A 16,632-nucleotide genomic window follows, 5' to 3' on the forward strand; every position below is an offset into this window, starting at 1 on the left:
GAGGCAGGAGAATGGCATGAACCCGAAAGGCAGAGCTTACAGTGAGCCGAAATCACGCCACTGCACTCCAGCGTGGGCAACAGTGCAAGACTGTCTCAAAAAAAGAAAAGAAAAAAAGTTTACAGTGGTGTTTTCTTTACAAAGAAAGAACATTATTAATATATAGATTTGATCTTGGTCACTCAGGACTTCAGCAGACTTCAAGGTTGAGCAGCCTTCCCTTTCCCTTCCCCACCTGTGTCCGTTTTTCTTCTCTTACCCCCCTTTTCACTACTTACACTCCCCACCCCTGGAGTGAGTTAGGCCCCCTCCCTGCACTCCTGTCCTTTACCACCCTTCACACACCTCTTGGTTAGCACTTGCCACACATGTGTTTTGTGTCACCCTCCTCCTCCAGACTCTGAGCTCCTTGTGAACAAGAATGATGGAATCATCTCTGCATCTCCATTACCATGTATAGCAGCAGAAACAATAGGCACCCAATAAGTATTCAGGGAAGAACCTTTATGGAAAACTGAGGCATAGAATTATTTTTTTACCTTTATTATCTAGATTTTTACTTTTTTAGTTTACAATTTTATAGTCTTCCTGCTTCTAGAAAATAATTTAGGATTGCTTTAGAAATATGTGCAATGTGGCCAGGTGTGGTGGCTCACATCTGTAATCCCAGCACTTTGGGAGGCCGAGGCAGGCAGATTGCTTGAGCCTAGGAGTTCAAGACCAACCTGGGCAACATTGTGAGACCCCATCTCTACAAAAGTTAGCTGGATGTGGTGGTGCTTGCCTGTAGTCCTAGCTACTTAGGGGAGTCTGAGGTGGGAGGATCACTTGAGCCTGGGAGATTGGGCTGCAGTGAGCTGTGATTGCATCACTCCAGCCTGAGTGACGCGGGACCCTGTCTCAAAAAAAGAAAAGAAATATGCACAATCTAAGACAGAATAATTTAAAAACCATTATAAAAACTTGCTAAAAGAAGTGAAAAAATATATACCTTCAGGCACCTAGGAAAGCAGATTACCTATCTTTTAATTTTAAAATCCCGTAAATAAACACAAAACATTAATGACAACAGTGGAGTAAAAGTGTCTTAATCCTTAAAAGAAGACACCTGATTTTTAAGGGTTAGGGTTTCAAAAAACAACTTAAACTGAAGCATAAAAAAAACAATTCTAAAACATTGATGAAGGGTGGGTGACCAGAGAAGCTTTAGATAACATTTACTTACTTTTTTGTGTGCAAGGGACCATCAGTTATTTGGAGAAGTGTTTAGGCCCTCTTAGCTTCTCTTCACCACACTTCTTCCCCAAACTTGTGGCTATATTCCTGCTCTCAGAAGAAGGAATTTACTTAGCAGTAGCCAAGATCAGACTTGGGATTCTTTTCGTCTACCCCAGCAATCACCGTGGAGATCCAGAGACAGCCACTTTGGTGTGAAGAAGGTACCATTCCTGCCTCCATCTGCAGTAGGCAATAATGTGGGTCAGCTGTGGAGGTCAGATGATTTTTGGGCCTAGAGAATGGCCTCTCAGTGTCCCCTTTGCTCCCACATGCCCCAGGTAGCCTGTATGGATCTATGCCCAGCATCCTATTATTAGAGAACGGTGTGAAGTGTTGGGGAGCTTTGCAAACTTTAAAGTGCCATAAAAATGTAAGGATGATGTTATTTTCCACTCAGAAAGTATTTTAACCTATAAATCAACAGAGTTATATATTATTTTTTCTAATATCTTAAATGTTGAAAAAGTCATAGAGGTTATGGGACTGGCTTGAAACCAATTATATGGGGTTCCGTTTCTTCCTTTTTTTCTTTTCTTTTGAGACAGAGTCTCGCTCTGCCACCAGGCTGGAGTGCAGTGGTGCAATCTCAGCTCACTGCAACCTCTACCTCCCTGGTTCAAGCAATTCCCCTGTCTCAGCCTTCTGAGTAGCTGGGACTACAGGCACCCACCATGACGCCTGGCTAATTTTTTGTATTTTAGTAGAGACGAGGTTTCACCATGTTGACCAAGATGGTCTCGATCTCCTGACCTCGTGATCCACCTGCCTTGGCCTCCCAAAGTGCTGGGATTACAGGCGTGAGCCACCGCGTCCAGCCCTAACTTTCTTATTTTCAGTATTTATATAAGTGGGTCCTTCAAATGTATGATATGGTGATGGGCAGCCATGAAGTCATTCAAAATTTGTGATTGAAAGGTTCTACTACTGAGACCTCTCATTTTGAAGTGAAGCCTTCTCAGATTATGAAAATTATTAATATTACTACTATTAATGAAATAAATGAGCCTATAGATGAAACAGTGTTTCACATTGTATGTGCATCAGGGCAGTAGGAATATCCTGATAAACCGAGGAAACATCGTGGGAAGAAAGTTAACACCTACAGATAGAATTGTAAAATGAATTTTGGCTCAGGTTGAGTTGGGTATGCAGCCTGAAAATAGTGAGAGTCAGTGTACAAATCCAAAGTTTGTGAGACTCTATTATGTGCCATGGCTCTGTGCTGGGGATATGGAAGTGAGTGACTCTCTGCCCCTGCCTTAAGCAGTCTGGTCACGGACACATTTGTAAACCATGAATGTTAAGAAGACAGAGTTACTTTTATTATGATTCTGTGTTCATGTTTCTACTCAGGTTTTGCCAGCCACTCAGTAGTTTGTTTCTTTGCCTTTCCTGAATTAGGTAGTGGGGTGTAGGGAAAAGCACATCATGTGAGGAAACCAAGATTCCTGGACTTTTATCTCATACCTATTTGGACTAGATATATAATCTCGGACAAGTCCTCTAACCTTTCTGAGTCTTTCTCTTCTTATCTGTCAAGCAGGGGCAAGAATTTCAGCCTACTCACAACAGGGGGGTTGAAATGAGGGGTTTGCTGAGGAGGCATCTTGGAAAGCAGTCAGTACTGTCCAAGCATAAGGACTGTTGTGAGCCCGTTCGTTAACTCATGGGGCCACCTCGTAGTTCTGAAAAATGAGCCATATATCTAGGTTCCTCAGTGTCTGAAATCAGATCTCTGGGGAGGACACTCTCTAACAGTATTGAATGATAAAGGCAGCACATGAAGGGCTCTGTCAACAGTGTAAGCAGGACTCTTCTGTCCGCTAGGCTATCTCCTTCCTCTTGGCTGTGTCTGGGTGAAGGCTGATAATTAAAAAGACATATTTTGGGTGTTTATAGTTAATTTAAACCTGTATCAATTGGTCTTTCTGACAGCCCTGTGTTAACAGATAACAAGCTCAGAGGGGTGAAATGACTCTATGAAGGTCACCCAACCCATCAAGAGCAAATCCAGAACCAGAAACCAAGTAATCCACCTCCTATTTAGTCTAAGACTAGTTGACACTAACACATATTCATGGACGGAGGGTGCCGTGGGCACAGCAGAGAAGAGGCTGATGGCTTGATGCCATCGGCTCCATTTGACAGACAAGGCAACTTAACCCTGAAGAGTTAATTGACTTCCCCAGAGTCACATTGCTAATATTATAGTGGCCTTCAGAAATAAATACGGAATGAATGAATGAGTGAGTGAGCCAGTAAGGAAGACATTGGGAGATATTCATAAAGAACACTGCAGGAGTTTCAGGATCAATGGAATTCAGTTTGTGTGTATCAAGTCAGTATAGATACTGAATGGGTAGGCTTCTGGGAACACAAGACACGATATATACCTTCAAGTGGTTTTCAGGCTTGTGGAAAAATCTAAGCTTAAGACTCAGATCAAATAACTAAAATAAAAGGTAGATGTAAGATTGAAAATCAGGCAGAAGCAAAGTCCTGTAGGAGTTCTGAGGACAGTAAGAGGTCATCCGGTTGAGACATCAGGGAAGGCTCTGTGGAGCCAGAGCTGTCTGGGCAAGACCCTTGTAGAGAGGAGGAGGGTATTGCAGGTGGGGATTTGGCAGAGGCACCCAGGCACTAGGCTCAGCAGACAGATCCCTGGGCTATTTGTGGGAGAAGCAGGTGTGGAAAGCAACAATGAGCTAAAATTCTGGAAAGTTTCATGCCCTCCTCTTGCTGGTGTGGCTCACTGCCCGTCCTATCCTGGTGGGATCTTGTTGCAGGAGGACATCGATCTCAGGGAACTGGAAGACGAACACTGGCTCTGCAATGCTGGAGCAGATCGCCATGTCAGACAGGTGAGTGAGAGAAGGAGTCCAGTTTCCAGCCCAGTGAGTGGGAGGCTTCCTTAGATGAAGAAGTTTAGGAATTAAGCTCTGTCCAAAGGGAGTCATGGAGCAAACAGGACAGATAAAACACAAAAGGCCCAAGTATCCCATTTAACAAGATCAGGCAGGACTGATGATAGAGGTAGATGATAGAGATAAAGACTGCACATACCATAGGTGAAAGCTTCCTGAGGCCTCACCAGAAGCAGATGCTGGCACCATGCTTTTTGTACAGTCTGCAGAACCATAAGCCAAAATAAACCTTTTTTTTTTTTTTTTATAATTACCTAGCCTCAAGTATTCCTTTATAGCAACACAAAACAGACTAATCAAGGAGTGAGGTGTTGCTATAAAGATACTTGAAAATGTGGAATTGGCTTTGGAACTGGATAAGAGGCAGAGATTGGAAGAGTTTGAAGGGCTCAGAAGAAGACAGGAAGCCGAGGGAAAGTTCAGAACTTCTTAGAGACTGGTTAAGTGGTTGTGACCAAAATGCTGATAAAAATATGGACGGTGAAGGCCAGGCTAACAGGTCTCAGATGGAAATAAGGCACTTGCTGGGAACTGAAGCGAAGGTCACCCTTGCCACTCCATAGCAAAGAACTTGGCCGCATTGTGTCCATGCCCTAGGGATTTATGGAAGGCTGAATTTAGGATTGATGACCTAGAGTATCTGGTGGAAGAAGTTTCTAAGCAGCAAGTGGTCAAGAAGTAGCATGGCTTCTTCTAACAGCCTATGGGAAAAGATGACTGTACATACCATAGAAGCTCCAAGAAAGGAGTAATTGGCATGGGCTGGAATAGCCAAGGAGGCCTTCTAGAGGTGATGAGAACTGCTTTGGGCCTGCAAAAATGGGTAGAATCTGGAAAACAGATGGAGGAGGGCACTGTAAATAAGGGTGTGTGCTTGATGTGGGTAGATGGAGGGAACAGTGGGGATGAGAGGTGGGAGAGATGGAGGCAGCAAGGAGAGCCTGACCAGCAAGCAAGCTTTGTGGTGAGCAAATTGCCCCAGCTTCAGGACACCTTCCCATCACCTCCAGGTACAAACTGTGGGTGGACACCTGCTCTGAGATGTTTGGCGGCCTGGACATCTGTGCCGTCAAAGCTGTACATGGCAAAGATGGGAAAGACTACATTTTTGAGGTAAGTCTGGACCAAGCAGTAAGAGGTAACTCCCAAGGCTTAAGAACTATGTGGGAAGCTCAGACTGCCTTTAATTTAGAGTCTCCTCAACCATGGAAATGTTCTAGCAAGATCAGTGGGTAGCTGTTGTTTCCAACCTGCTAGGCTGACCCACGTCATGAGTAAAAGATGTTGGATATGGGTTCATGGGATCCTAGCCATTCCTCTGGGAAGACTGTAGTGATGTTACCATTCTCTGTCTCAGAAAGCCACCCTTGGGAGTCATTCTCTCCAACCTGCTCATTTTACAGGTGAGGAAACTGAGGCCTAACACCATGAGCATGTGCCCAACACCACAGAGTGAATCAGTGTCTCAGCCAGGCACCAGATGTAGGAGATTCTTCATAGTGTCCCTCTGAGCCTTGGAGACACTACTCAGCCTGGTCCTCCAACACAGCTTTGCGGACTCCCTTTTCCTGTTGTAAAGGAAAGCCAATGGCAGTATGAATCCTTCACACACATTCCTACCCAATCTGGCTGGGAGCAGGAAAGGCTCCTTGCTAGGAGTTGGTGGTATTTCCAGGATATTGGTGTCAGGAGCCCAAAGTAACTTCAAATTCAGAATCTATCTCATTTCCTGCATGGTCTATAACCTTCTAAATGGTCACACCTCTCCTTGCTAGGTGGGCCTCTGTTTTCTCATCCATAATTGAGAAAGTTGGACTGTGGACTCTATGAGGCAGACACTTCCTAAAGAAGGAAAACATTGATCTGAGCCTTGAGGTACAGGAAGAATCAGGATTGGTGGTGAAAAGGGAGGGCATCCCAGTTCAGGTACAAAGGGATGAACCTGGTCTTTTAGTGAGCAGAGCATGCTTGGAGACAGAGACTGTGTGGGTGAAAAGTAACAGAGATGAAAAGCGCATGCTCCTAATCAGAGATTTAAGGGGATGCCTTTCACATCTACCTGCTCCCCTCCCTGCAAACTTTTGCGCCCTGAGGCTCTACCCTCTCCTTGCTTTCTACCTCTTCTGGCTACCTTCATCTAGCAATTTTTGATCTCACTGAGCCCTGGCAGGGGTAAAGCTTAGGGAAAAGACCTGAGGCAAAGGTTTGTAGAAGGAAGGGACAAAGATCCTATTTCTGCAAATGATCATACTTCCAGCTGAAGACAAGAACTCCTGCTTCGTCTCCAATCCATCTCTGCTGGCTGAATTCCTACCCATTCTGAAAGATTGTACCAGGCCTTTTCTGTTTCCAGACCCCTTTTCTCACCTGGGACACATCTCCCACCAGGTCATGGACTGTAGCATGCCACTGATTGGGGAACATCAGGTGGAGGACAGGCAACTCATCACCGAACTAGTCATCAGCAAGATGAACCAGCTGCTGTCCAGGACTCCTGCCCTGTCTCCTCAGAGACCCCTAACAACCCAGCAGCCACAGGTAAGCAGCTAGGAAGAGACATAGCAGAGCCAAGAACCATTCCCAAGCCCACTGCTCTAGATGTTGGTGGCTAAAGAATGGAGTACAGGCCAGATGCCCACAGGCCTAAATGGGATCTAAGGAGACATCGCCCTCTTCCTTCCCTTCCCTTTCCCCTGGATGCCTGATTATCTTTCACCACCCCTTATAGGGACCTTCTCAGCAATCTGCAATATCAATTATATAATTAACCAGAGGAGCACTGGATCCCTTTCCTCTGAACCTGAAGTCTCCAGGGAACCAGAGCCAGTTTCTCCTGGGACTCAGAATGCTCCCATTTTTAAACTGAGGGGGCATTTGAGGGAGAGCTGGGTCACATCACTTACTGTCTATTCACTGCCTCACTGTGTTGAGCCTGCTATCTTTGTAAATAAGGAAGACTCTTTCTGAGAAATATGCTGGTCTGGAAAGGGGAGAGTCAGGTCCCTCATTCTGGGAGAGAGTGACAAGGCAAAACTCAAATTAGAAATCTTTCTTTCCTAAGAGAGAAATGGCCTTCTTCAATTGGCTGTAGTGCGTGACTCATGGCCAGTCACACTCATGGCAACAGCATTCCAGCTGCGGGTCTAGTGGGAAATCCACACTGAAGTTTTGTGAAACATCAGGCCCTGTGGCAGGGAAAGGTCTTTATTCCCATGCAAGAGATATCTCATCTTTCAAAAGTATCCCCAAACTCCACTGAATGTTTATACTATGAAATGGGAAGAACTTGGGACAATGAATCAAAAACTGAATCTTAAGTCTAGCTCTTCCTCTAAATAGCTGTGTAAGTTTGCAGGGAAATGACTATCCTTTCTTGGTCTCAAGTTTTATTATTTATTAATGAGAATTCTCTCGGATATCTTTCCTTCAAAATCCAACTTTAAACAGCGAGGTAGAATAGAATAGTGATTCAGTGTGGGCTTTGAAGTGAGAGCTACCCAAATTTGAATCCTAGACTCTCCATTTATTAGCTTTATGACCAGCACATAAAACAGTGTAACAATTGATAAGTCAGTTCCCTCTCTGGATCTCAGTTTTCCCCACTGGTATCTAGAGACCTTTTGTGCTCTGAAAATTTCTTTGAGTGGAATACTTCCGTCTTCACTGATCCTGATACATGGGATCTTCTGGGCTAATAAATGTGGACCCTGACTCTTTCTGGGTATCTGAGTTGAGAATAGCCCTGTGTGGTGGGATGTTATTATATATTAGCTCTTATGAGTGTTTTAGTTACTAGAGAATCACAGTAGGGTAACTAGGAAAACAAAAGTTAATTGCCTGTTAGAAATACAAACCCACTATTTAATTACTATATTTAACTAGAGATGATAAAAAGATTTTTATGGTTAAAAAAATATCAGGCCTATGGTGAGATTTTATGATTTTGTAAATGTGATGGAATCAAGATATTTGAATCCTAGTTCTGCCTTTTAGTCCACACTAGATAATGAGAGAGAATCTGTGAACCAGATTACTGTTTGTCCCTACTCTAGCAGAAGAGTGACAAGTAGTCCCTTCTTCACTTTAATACTGAGAAAAACAGAGAACATCTGGTAGTATCTTAAAGAATTTATGACAGGGTAAGAGAACCTGACATCGCCCAGACAGAATGGGCTGTTCTGGGATTCTGTGAAGGGCCCTTAAGTACTTATAAAAGTGTAAACTTTCATGGCCTTCTATAAGGAAAGTCATTCTGAACTAAAATAAAGGCCATGCTAAGAGTCAGGAGACCTGCATTTAGCCCTGTCCTTGCCACTGCTTCACCAGGTGACCTTGGATAGGTTTATTCCCATTTCTGTGCCTTAGCATCTTTGTGTGTAGAATTAAAGGTTGAACACACTAAGATCACTTTTAGCAAGACAATCCATGTTATACAAAAATGGTATCTAAAGTATAAAAGTTAAGCAAAGAGATAATTTATAGAACAAAATTTTCTACCCCACAAAAAGCATTAGCCCTTCTTTGGTATAAGCCCCTTATTTTATAAACACTAAATGTTGTAGCTTAAACATTTTGTAGGAGAAATCTGCAATGTGTCAGAGTCAAGGCAGAAAACATAGCAAGGAATAAGCTCCCTAAATATAGCATCTCTTGCAGAAATTCCTTGTAGCAAAGTCAGTTTGACTGAAGGATAAGCTTTTCTTTGCTCAGCCTTACATTCATATCCAAAGGATATTGTGGAATGCATGCCATACTGGGAGTCAGGACACACAAGGGCTAATCCTCACTCTGCTATAACATTATGTGACCTTGGGCAAGTTACTTCCCAGCTCTAGACCTCTGTTTCCTCATGTATAAAATGGAGTTGAATTAGATGATGTCTAGATCCCTTTCAATTCTAAGACCACATAATACCTGGAGTTAGCCAAACTGCAAAGTCTGAAGGCACAATTCTCCATAAGACCCTCACTCCTAACATCACCTGAAAGTTCAGGAAGTTCCTAAAACCACTCTCAGGTTTGACAGTTCTCTGGAAGAACTCACAGAATTCACTGAAAGCTATTATACTCACTGTTACAGTATATTATGGGGAATGAATATAGGTCAAAACTAAGCCAAAGGAAGATGTGTAGAGCAGAATTTGGGAGGGTTTCAAACACAAAGCTTCGATTAGTTAGGACTCATTCCCCTCCTGGCTTTGATACGTGACAATATGCATAGAAGATTAACAACCAGGAAAGCTCCTCTGAGCTTCAGTGTTCACAGTTTTTATTGGGGCTTCATGATATAGGCATGACTGATTGATCACCCGGTTGAACTCAGCCTCTGGCTCCTCCCTCCTTGGAGGTCAGAATAATACCATGTGGCCTGAGGGGCCCACTGTGAGTGACAAAGACACTCCTATCACTCCAGAAACTCCAAGAGTGTAGCGGTTACTTCCGAGGAGCCAAAGACAAAGGCCAGAATTCTCTTAGGGAAAAGCCAAATTCTTTACTATACACATGATTAAGTTAATACAGCAAATGTTTCTCAAATACTTTCAGCCCATGTGGGCAAGGACTATGCCTTATTGATCTGCATTTCCATTGACTAACATGGAAATGCAGAGTGTGTGCTTAAAATTAGTTAATAGACTTAGGACTTAAAGTTGCTACCCAAAAGGTTTATATTCTAAATTGAAATAATGATGGAATTCACAGAGGTCATCACCATTTCTCAAATGGTATCTTCTGGTAACCTCAATTAGCTTCCTCCTGAGCCTTGTGCCTTCACCTCAGGCCACCCAGAAGGCAGAAGACACCCAACAGTCGGCCACACTTGTCAAAATGCCACAACTTGAGCTTAAAGCCATGACTGTACTGGTCATATTCCCACCTCCCATTTCTTCTAGATAATAGCACATTTTCTTTGGTTACAGTTGAGCAGACATTTCAGCCATCATGAGTCCAGAACTATGGAGCTGTCAAACTAGATTACCTTCGTGTCCCTGCTATCACATCCACCGTCTTAACTGCACCTCCACCCACATGAATCTGCTCTAAGGCTCACCCTCCACTTGTGGCCTAGATTCCATCTCCTTTTTGTTTTCAAGTATCTGCTCTCTTCTCCACCATCAGTTTCTCTTTTTCCAAAAGATTATTGGAAAGTTGTTTTAGCCACCATCTCCCTTTTACCACATTTTCTCTCCTATCCTCTCTAGTCAGCATCCTGCTCCCACCATCCCACCGAAATTGCCCTTGTCAAAGTCACCTCCATGAGGCCAGACGCAGTGACTCACGTCTGTAATCCCAGCACTTTGGGAGGCTGAGGCAGGTGGATCACGAGGTCAGGAGTTCGAGACCAGCCTGGCCAATATGGTGAAACCCCATCTCTACTAAAAATACAAAAATTAGCTCAGCATGGTGGCGGGTGTCCGTAATCCCAGCTACTTGGGAGGCTGAGGCAGGAGAATCACTTGAACCCGGAAAGCGGAGGTTGCAGTGAGCCGAGATTGCACCACTGCACCTGGGTGACAGAGCGGGACTCTGTCTCAAAAAAAAGTCATCTCCATGTCACTGAGTCCAGTGGTCACTTTTGTTCTTATCTTACAGACTTTTCAGTAGCATTTGATGCAGTTGACTACTCCCTCCTCTAAACACTATTTTCTAGGCCCCTGAGACCACCCCCCCCCCCACCCGCCCATCGCTTGATTTTCATTCTACATCATTGGCTTCCCCTTCTTGGCCTCCTTTGCTGATTCTTCCACTTCTGCTGAGTGTCTGAACATCAGTACCCCAGAACTTGGTCAATGTACATTTGTTGCTGGTCTTGGCCAGCCTGTATCTATCTCCTGCCCTGACCACCCCTTCAAACTCCATTCTAACTCTTGCTTGACATCCTTACTTGCATATCTTAAAGGCACCCTAAATATAACACAGCCAAAGCAGAACTCTAGTTTTTTCCCTTGATCCTGTCCCCCCAACACTGTTTTTCCCTAGCAATTTATGTAGGCCCCTACCTGCCCCTTTCCCTTGTACTATCCTAACTATTGCTCACTGTACCCTAGCCACACTGGTAAGGGCCTTTGTATTAGGCTGTGCTCTCTCTCTGAAATGCTCTTCCCTCTTAGTTTTGCATTTTTTTTGAGACAGAGTCTTGCTCTGGCACCAGGCTGGAGTGCGGTGGTGCATCTCAGCTCACTGCAACCACTGCCTCCCAGATTCAAGCAATTCCCCTGCCTCAGCCTCCCGAATAGCTGGGATTACAGGCACGCGCCACCACGGCCGGCTAATTTTTTGTATTTTAGTAGAGACGGGATTTCACCATGTTGGCCAAGATGGTCTCGATCTCTTGACCTCATGATCCACCCACCTTGGCCTCCCAAAGTGCTGGGATTACAGGCGTGAGCCACCGCACCCAGCCATAACTGGCTTTTCTTTAACAGTATAACTGATACTTCCTCAACTATCCAATCCAAAGCTGCCACCTACTCACTGGCTACCACCTCTCCCTTCTTTAATTTTCTGCATAGCACTTACTACCAGTTGAGATTATTCTTGTCTATTTCATTGTCTGTTCTACTAAAATGTAAGGTTCTGAAGAGTACAGACTTGTTTATGGCTATATCTCTAGAGCCACAGTATCTAGCACCTACTAGCCATTAAATACATCAAGGGTGTACCAAGGGGAGGCAGGTGAGAGTGGTTTGCCCAGGTGCAATCAGTTGGCTATAGAAAATTTTTAAAATAACAAAACTAAGTTGGCCTGCTTTTTATTATCAACATATGATAGCAATTCTATACAAACGACATTGATAAAATACTCTTCCCACCAACCAAACCACTCCTGCCCCACTCCGTTTGATGTGCCATTGTAATACATATTTGTTGAGTGAGTTCACCATTTGGAATTGGCATCTTTAACAGCCCTATCAGCCTATTGGATTGATGTCAGGATCCTATGGATGATCTTGGCAGTGTGCAAGTGGAAAGGATGTGAACCGAGGAACATTACCTGCATCCCAGCCAGGACTTTGCATGGCCAGCTCAGCCCTTAGGTGTTGTCACTAACTTGCTCACAGGCATTGTCACCATTCCTCTCACAGGCACCTCTTGCTGGCCTCTTTCTTCTGTGGCTGTGGAAGCTCAGGCTGAAAGAGCTTCTGGTCCGAGTCATAAGCCCTAGGAGCTGCTCCTGCCCAGTATTCTAGACGAAGACCAGGACAGATTTGTGGCTAGCCGCTTGTCTACCCTTCTCTGTTTCTCCTTCTCTATCCTTGTTCTTAGCTCCACCATTAATGCTTTCATTTATTTGATTCTAGAGGAACACCTAAAGTGGGGACAGGGAGCTGGGGCTTGGGGGTGAGGATGGTGATTAGAGGGCACACCTTACCTCTAGCCTGGGATGGATTAATTATAGAAAGCAAAGAGCAAAGACGTGGTGGTGGACCCGAGCCAGCTGCTGTACACATTTCAAAAGAATAGAGGAAGGGGCATAAGAAGCACTGGCCATGTCACCAAGAGCAGGGAGGTGAGTGGCAAAGCCTGATCTGGTTGATGACAGCTTGGCCTCAGCCTGGCCAGACTGCCAGCTTGCGGGCTGCTGTGAGGGTCAGCAGCAGCAACTGACCCTCTGTACATGGACTCTGAAATGCTTTAGGGAGACTGTTCTCGAGGTGGCAGTGACACCTGGTGGCCACTGATGGCCAAAGCCTCTAGGCTGTGTACCTGCAGAGTCTCTTCCCCGTACCACTGCCTTCCCCCCACCCCTCCTACACATTCACTGACTTTTGGGGTCTCTTGTCTAGGATCTGAGCTGGGCCTTGCATCCTAGGGCTCTGGTGAGATGTGGGCTGCTCCTCAGACTCCAGGAAACGGAGAGAACTGCAGGGGGACAAAGCTTTCAGGCCATGCCAGTAGAGATGGCATCTGGTCCTCTCCTTCATGTGGCTAATGTTTTTTTCATTTCTCATTATACTGGTTCCACTCTTTTTATTTTCCTGTAAAATTCTCCAGAGCCAGAAGGCTGAATTGCTTATGCAGGAATTTCAGACACTGACGGGCTAAGGTGGGAACTGGTCTGTCTTCAGTACCCCTCATTTATGCCACAGAGCTGGCTTCCCATTTGGTTGGTGGGTTAGACCCATGGGGAATGATTCTAAGATTTATTCTTTGGAAGCATTCATATACATTTGGTGTCCAGAATGAAGATGAACCTCTTCTCCTACCCTGAGCTGATCAGAGCACATCTGAAATGTTTCCAGTCTGAGGGTCACAGTATAACAAGGACAAACTCTAACTCCGATCAGAATGTGCTCAAAGGAGAGAAACCAGGAGGTTGAGGCATTTGGCAAATCTATGCTATGAGTAAAAGTTAAAGGAATTGCAGTTGAATAGCAGACATCTCAATGAGTGCATTAATTAATATCTTTAGCTCTCTGATGCTGTCATGGGGTAGAACTGATTCCAAAAGGCAAATCTGTTAGAAGACAGGTTTTGACCCAGTGTAGAGAGTAAACTCTCTAACACTCAGAAATGGCATGTGGCTGCCACATTGTTGCTGATGTTCAAGCAGGAGCAGGATGAGCAGCTTGTAAGGCACATAGTGAAAGGGGAGGGCTGGGGACTGGGGCTGTTGGAGCAGGTACTTATAAAATCTCCTTCCAAGCCTGACATGCTGAGATCCAGACTGTGTGCAGCCACGGGACCTGGGAAAGGCTGTCCTGAGAATTCAGAATTGAAGGACTGAGGCTGAATAACCTCTGGTGTCTGGTGGGACATTCTACCAGTCCTTTTTTGTACTGGTTCTCTGGTATGAAGAGAAACAGAAAACATTTCCAGCTAGGTTTTCCACCCACAAAGGCTCTGAAACAAGCTTGTCTAACCTGCAGCCCAGGATGGCTTTGAATGCGTCCCAACGTAAATTCATAAACTTCCTTAAAACATTATGAGATATTTTGCAATTTTTTTAGCTTATCAGCCATTGTTAGTGTTGGTGTATGTGTGGCCCAAGACAGTTCTTCTCCCATTGTGGCCCATGAAAGCCAAAAGATTAGCCGCCCCTGTTCTAAAATATGAGGTCTCCTGAGTGCAAGAAGACAAAGCCTAAGAAGGGATTTCTTCACTCTGAGAAGTGGAGTCTAAAGGGCTGTCCAGTTAGGGAGGGGTCTCTGATCCCTGACATGGGACTAACAGGGCTTCACTTGAGCTTAGAAGAGGTAAATTTAGGACAAATGAAAGGCCTTCCTGCTTCCCACAGCAGGAATGGCTTTAGCAAATTTCTTCCCCAGTGAGTATAAGCTGAGAATGTGAGGAGATTTGGGGCAGGTTCAGATAAAGCCACTAGTGACTAGATCCCTTAACAGACTATTAAGAGAAACTGACTATTCTGGGACTGTCTTAACTTTTCAGGGACATCTTTAATCATTTGAAACTGACATTCTGACCTTGAATGACCTGCCCCTCAGTGCCCCCAGAAGACTCAGGGACTGCCCCCATGGGATATTTCTTGGGTCCTGGGTTATGGGAGGGCCCCACTCCAGGAGATGAGCTCTGCAAGCAGAGAAGCAACTCCCCCCAGGAGGGAAGGAGAAGCGGCTCATCCCTGGGCAACTTTTAAAACCTTTCAGAGGAAGGAAGGTGGGCACTGGTGACTGCAGGGGCAAGCCCAGAAAGATCCCAAGGTGCCTCAAAACATGTGGTCCCCTTTGCACCAACTAAACCTACAACCTCCTGACCACATTCTTTCCCGCTGCCTCATTCTCCCTGGGGTCCTAGACCAGGGAGCGGGGCCTGGGGGAGCTGATCAGAATAGTTCTGTGGCGTGTCCGGCAAGGAGCTTGGCCTGGCCTCTTTCCTGGGGCCAGACCCTGGGACCCTTTCCCAATTTCCTGTCTCAGATATGCTGAGCAAGCACAGGCCTTCCTCCTTGGTTGGGGCAGCTGGTCTCAGGCCAACAGCTCACAAGCGTTGAGTCACTCAATGTCTTTCCTTCCTCAGCTTTCCATCCTGCTGGGACTTCAGGAGCTCCTTTCTCCAGCTTGTCTGTCGAAAGCCGCAGGATGGCATTTTAAAGTTGCCTTTGACAAAAACCCACAAACCCTCATCCATGGGCTTGGTTTCTGTCACAAGCCAGTGATTTCCTTTCCGATCATCTCACGAGCTAATATTTACCATTTCTGCAGGGACCTTGCTGGAACTAAGCAATATACAGAAGGCATGGTATAACCCAGACCAGAATTCCCTACACATGAAACTGCTATGCATCAGGTGACAGGAAACCACACAACAGTATCTTCTCCACTGATGCGTGAAATTCTAACATTAGACCTCCTTTCCTTTGGATTGATATTTATTATTTCAATAATAGTAGGATGCTCACTTACATTGTCTAACACTTTACAGTTTTCAAAGCACACTCTTTAGTTTAAGCCTAACAATCCTTATTTAAGATGTCTTGGGCTGGCGGATGTATCTTTGTTTCACATATCAGCAAAGAGAAGGCAACTGACTTGCCCAAGGTCACACAGCTGCTAAGCAGGAGAGCTGGATCTTCTGGGCCCCAGTTCAGGGAGTTCTCCACAATACCATGCACCATGCCCTTTTGGTGCTCCCACATCAGCAGAGGGAAAGGTAAGAATGGAATGAGCTGGGCATTTGTGAGTCTATATCTCTATGTAAGGAAAATCCTTGCATTCCTCCCTTAACAAGTGGTGGACCTACCAACCTGAAGGAGTCTTGAGCTTCACCAGCTCTCTCCTTCCTCCCTGGCTTCTCTGATCACTAAGCCCAGTGGATTCAGCATAGCAGGATACCAGCCCAATTAGCTTTGATGGAGGCAGCACACTCTCCTTGCCAGGCTCCTGAAAGCCTATACCTGCAAGACATCTCTGCACAGGCCCAATAACCCTAGGGTCTTGCTGAGTTCAAGACTCTGTAGCTGGTCCAGGCTAGTCTCGAAAACTCTGTAGCTAAGAAGGGCTTGTCTCTGTTCTCACTCACTGGAAGAACTGGAAAAAAAAAAAAAAATGCATAAATGAATTCATGGAAGCCTAGAGCCAGAAGGGCCTGTAGAAGTCATGTGCCTGCAGCTACATGAGCCCCCCTGACCAGTTTGTCCAAGCACTGCTGAAATACCTCTCATGCCATGAAGCTCACTACTACCCAAGCCAGCCCTTCACACTATTCAGATTTACATTTGACTAATTTCAGTCTTCTACTAAGCCCTAGGTGCTTCCATGGTTACCTTATTTATACCATTTGGGAAACGGTGACTCAGGATAAGTAACTTGCCCAAAGTCACATGCGTAAAGATGTCATTTTGAGACTTCTCACCATCCTATTTGCTCCATGTACCCATGTTTTTCTGCTAGCATCCCCCTTAAGAGGTGGCCAGAGCTGGTTGCAGTGCTCTCTCATGAGGCTTGATCAGCCAAAAGAACAGTGGTCCTATC

At 45.1% G+C, this 16,632-nt stretch overlaps 1 protein-coding gene across 2 annotated transcripts in view; it reads left to right on the forward strand.

The window, feature by feature from the left end:
• Nucleotides 1–16,632, forward strand: part of SYN2 (synapsin II) — a 207,590-nt gene that overhangs the window by 178,445 nt on the left and 12,513 nt on the right. For both annotated transcript variants that reach the window (XM_058437271.1, XM_032149736.2), the window contains 3 exons: nt 4,065–4,139; nt 5,213–5,315; nt 6,591–6,740. In XM_058437271.1, the coding sequence (XP_058293254.1) occupies nt 4,065–4,139; nt 5,213–5,315; nt 6,591–6,740 (328 nt within the window). The remainder of the gene's footprint in view (nt 1–4,064; nt 4,140–5,212; nt 5,316–6,590; nt 6,741–16,632) is intronic.

The sequence above is a fragment of the Hylobates moloch genome, unplaced genomic scaffold (assembly GCF_009828535.3).
Source record: "Hylobates moloch isolate HMO894 unplaced genomic scaffold, HMol_V3 SCAFFOLD_4, whole genome shotgun sequence".
Taxonomy (NCBI): Eukaryota; Metazoa; Chordata; class Mammalia; order Primates; family Hylobatidae; genus Hylobates; species Hylobates moloch.